Genomic DNA, 4,198 nt, shown 5'->3' with positions numbered 1-4,198 from the left:
ATTTCAATTAATACCACTAAAAACATTCTGTTATCTGTGTTTAAATGTTCATTTCTGTTTTTATTTCTAGTTCTTGCTTGCATAAAATCTTATATTAAAATGGAAGATGCAAGTTACTGAAAGTCAATTGAAATTAAATTTAAATTAAAATTTAATTCAAGAGGAGGTAGATATTTTAATATTCATTCAAATGTACGATTAGTTATTATATTTGATAGCACTTTTAATTGAAACATTCATTTCATTTTTATAATTACTCCTAATAATAATTATATTCAATAATAACAATAATAATTATTCTTTTTCAATGGTATTGCATAAAATTATACTCACTGATTAAATTAAATGAGAACAAAAATGAATTGAAATTGTTCCCGTGCAATAGGACCAAAATCGTTTACAATAAATATGTATAGAGAAATAAATCTGCTTTAGAGTAAAAATTACTTTTCACTGAAATCTATAGTTCATATTTTAATTACAAAAATTTATTTTAATCTTAATACGCTTACCTTCTATTTGAGTTGAATTGTTATAGTTCAAGTAAACTAAAACTTGAGTTGTAGAATTTGACAATTATCCATTTAAATTTTTCTTATTCTTATTATTTCATTCAAGAAATAATGAAATATGCCATATTTTTATATAAAAATATTTTTATTTTCGGTAATTATTATAAAACCTGCAATAAAATATAGTAATTGCTGAATTCTTCCGCCTTTCAAGCTTATATTAATTTTTCTTATTAATTTTGAAACTACCTATTAATCATTAAGTATTAACAGATAACATAGTCATATTATAGCTAAAGCTTATTTCAATAAATATTTATTAAAGAAATTCGAACAATATCATCTAAACATTTTATCATTATACATTATATCAATTGTGTGAAATATATAAATATTATGCAATAAAACGTTTATTTTTATATTATTAAATCAAACGCTGATATATTTTTTTCTAATTGTATTTCATTTTTGGAAAGGATAATGTCTTTCAAGCCCGGCGCGGCGGGAGGTATAATGACCGTGAAGGGCTAGAAACCAGTCGAACGACAAGATTTGTTAGGGCCAGTTTGACCTAGTCTTTTGACTGCCACTGGCAGCCAATGCAGCCAACGGCTGCCTTTTGGTGAGCCCTGTTCTAAGAGAATATTAAACTGATCCTAAAAAGAGGAATTTTCAGTTAAAAAGGTAAATTATCATTACAAAAGAAAAGGAACTTTCATGTAAAAAAAAAACATTTCAACTTTATAGGATAGCTAAATTTCCAGTCAAATTTTACAAATGCATTTTAGCCACTTTTTCAAAAAAAAAGACTTATAAGAGCGGAAAAATCGATGATGAAACTCAGAAGCCAGAAGTAGTTGTTTTTTGTAACAAAATTAAAGGCGACACCGATACATTCGACTGACGTGTAAACATTATCTAATTGCTTGTATTACAAAAAAATGGACTTTACGGGTGTTTTATGGCATGCTGGATCAAGCAGGAAGCAATGCAGTCATTTTTTATACTTTAAAAAACAATGGTGAATCTCGGAGCCGTCGTCAATTTGTGAAGATGCTGTGTTCTTATTTTATAAGGCCATATCTGCGAATTGGTTTGGAGAAGCCTAATTTATCATCGCATATGATGTGTGAAATTGTTTATTTTTTAAATACAAAAACATGGAGCAAAATCAGCATTATACTTTTTTCTTCATGTAATATTCCTTTTTAAAAATACCAATTTCATGTGTCAAAATAAATGTTTTTGGAAGACAACACAGGTAAGTTATTTTTTTTCCAGGAGAGCTTAGTCAGACAAATATAACCCCGTAACCTTTTTTTAAATTAATTATTTAAAAATTTATATCATTTTAATAAAATCCCACATTTTCCTTATTTTTTAAAATATTTTAATTATTTGAAGCAGGAAATTTTGTTTTGTTGAATATTAAAAAATAACTGAATGATAAAATAGAGGATCTGAATAATAACTTAGAAATTTCAAAATATTTTTGTAACACAAAGTGTATTGGTAGAGGAGGGGTGGACACAGGTGAGCCACATGGACGGCGGAGGGTTAAGATTTGCAATAATTGAACAAATTAACATTGAAAATACGTAAATTTAAAATATTTGGTTACAAACACTATTTACAATAATAGTTATTCTTAACTTTTCAATTAGTTCAATTACGCCTTGAAAACAGAATAAATTTAAATAATAACCTTTCCAAATTACAGTAATATATAGACATTCTAGGAATGAGCATTGCGAATACAAAAGGATTATAAGTGCAATGGATACTAATTTCAAGATCTCGGATATGTCCGCCTCTAATCCAAAGCGAAATATACTGTGTGCAGACAAGTTGAGCGGTAGCGACGGTTAACAAGTGAAGCCTTTATGGCGAGTGCAATAAAACGGGCCGAGTCGAATGTTGTTCGTGCCAGAACAATAAGACCTAAACTCTCAAGTAATAAAGTTTTAGAGTATAGGTGTCTAGGTAGAAAAACGTAATAATAACAGGAAGAAAGGGCAGATTAGTGGCGAGGCAGGTACGAATTTCCAAATCATAGGCATCTGCCTTTGAAGCTTAACAGCTAAGTCAAAAAAAAATGCTAGCGCAACAAAACAATAGTTATGTGAAAGCTGAAAGTGTTCTACAACATTCTACGTAAATAAGCTTGACGTTTATGTGAAAAAAACTTTTTGTGCTTAGCAGACTGAACAATGTAAAAAAAAAGTAAGGATATTCGGGTACATTTACGAACAGTCAAGTTTAGAGCTAATTTCATATACAAGGGGCGATGGGAAAAAATTCATCAGTTAGAGGAACTGTTGTGAACCAGTTGCAGTTGAGAAATTTAAATAATAAAAATTGTTGCTTCAAAGTACAAAAATGTGCAACCATATTACCTTTAGTTCTAATACAGATATTAAAGCGATTCAAACTGCAAACCGTTCTTCGATCCGTGGTTCTGAATGCTTGGATGGCACCTGGCCACAGGTCGAAGAAAGGGACCAGCGGTCGACAGTAAAAAAAACGGGTCCCCCCTGCTTTCTGTCACTTGTTTTCCAACCAAAAATTGTCTGAAAATATCGCGGTTTTCACAAAAAATAAGAGTATCACATCATTTGGGGATTTTGGAAATAATTACAGAGCCTTGTTTTGTTGCGCTAGCATTTTGTTATTAACTGAGCTGTCAAGCTTTAAAGGCAGATGTCTATGATTTTCTCGCCAATAGCGTCACTTGCCCCGTGAAAGTTGCAGTTCGAACAAAAAAGTATACCTCCGTTAGAAAACATGATGGCCCTGAAAAGGGCCGATTTTATGGTTCAGCAAACTGTTAACATAATTTATTTAGAGCTGGTGTACTTGGTGACAGCTTTAGTACCTTCAGACACGGCGTGCTTGGCTAGTTCTCCAGGAAGAATAAGCCTTACGGCAGTCTGGATCTCCCGAGATGTGATGGTGGATCTCTTGTTGTAATGAGCCAAGCGAGAAGATTCAGCGGCAATACGTTCAAAGAGGTCGTTGACGAAGCTGTTCATGATACTCATTGCCTTGCTGGAAACTCCTGTATCAGGGTGCACCTGCTTCAAGACTTTGTAGATATAGATAGCATAACTTTCCTTCCTCTTACGTTTCTTCTTCTTGTCGGTTTTAGCGACGTTTTTCTGGGCTTTGCCAGCTTTCTTAACGGCTTTGCCACTAGCTTTAGGGGCCATTATATGACTTTCAGAAAGACAGATGTCTGTACTGACAGGTTGTAAACGAAAAGTCAGAACGAATTGACGGTACGAAAGAAAAATGGCCTACTTAAAGGTATATGATGGGGATGGCGCTTCAATCGACGCCGACTGAAGTGGGGACGATGGTCTCCCTACTCCGTTCTATGCTGCTTTTGTGCGCCGAATCCTCGCCAGAGTACGTAAAAGGCGAGTTGAAAAAATTTTTGGTCATAGCTTCGACCGAGTTTGTCGCGAGCACGTTGTAACCATACAAATCATTTGAAAATGTCTGGTCGTGGAAAAGGTGGCAAAGTCAAGGGAAAGTCAAAGACCCGCTCCAACAGGGCTGGACTTCAGTTCCCCGTTGGTAGGATCCATCGTCTTCTCCGCAAAGGAAACTATGCTGAGAGAGTAGGAGCCGGAGCTCCAGTTTACTTGGCAGCTGTCATGGAATATTTGGCCGCCGAAGTTTTG

At 33.7% G+C, this 4,198-nt stretch overlaps 1 protein-coding gene across 1 annotated transcript; it reads right to left on the bottom strand.

The window, feature by feature from the left end:
- Positions 1–3,342: 3,342 nt before the first annotated feature.
- On the bottom strand, positions 3,343–3,764 carry LOC117167760 (histone H2B-like). The gene has a single exon (XM_033352929.1). It carries the CDS (start codon positions 3,719–3,721, stop codon positions 3,350–3,352), a length of 372 nt encoding a protein of 123 aa, XP_033208820.1. The 5' UTR covers positions 3,722–3,764; the 3' UTR covers positions 3,343–3,349.
- Positions 3,765–4,198: the final 434 nt, after the last annotated feature.

This window comes from Belonocnema kinseyi, chromosome 1 (genome assembly GCF_010883055.1).
Source record: "Belonocnema kinseyi isolate 2016_QV_RU_SX_M_011 chromosome 1, B_treatae_v1, whole genome shotgun sequence".
In the NCBI taxonomy this organism is placed as follows: Eukaryota; Metazoa; Arthropoda; class Insecta; order Hymenoptera; family Cynipidae; genus Belonocnema; species Belonocnema kinseyi.
The sequence above is the reverse complement of the archived record's forward strand: the minus strand, read 5'-3'. Positions and strand labels throughout refer to the sequence as shown.

Coding starts and splice junctions, on each gene's coding strand:
- LOC117167760 (XM_033352929.1), bottom strand. CDS start 3,721: ATGGCCCCTAAAGCTAGTGGCAAAGCCGTTAAGAAAGCTGGCAAAGCC.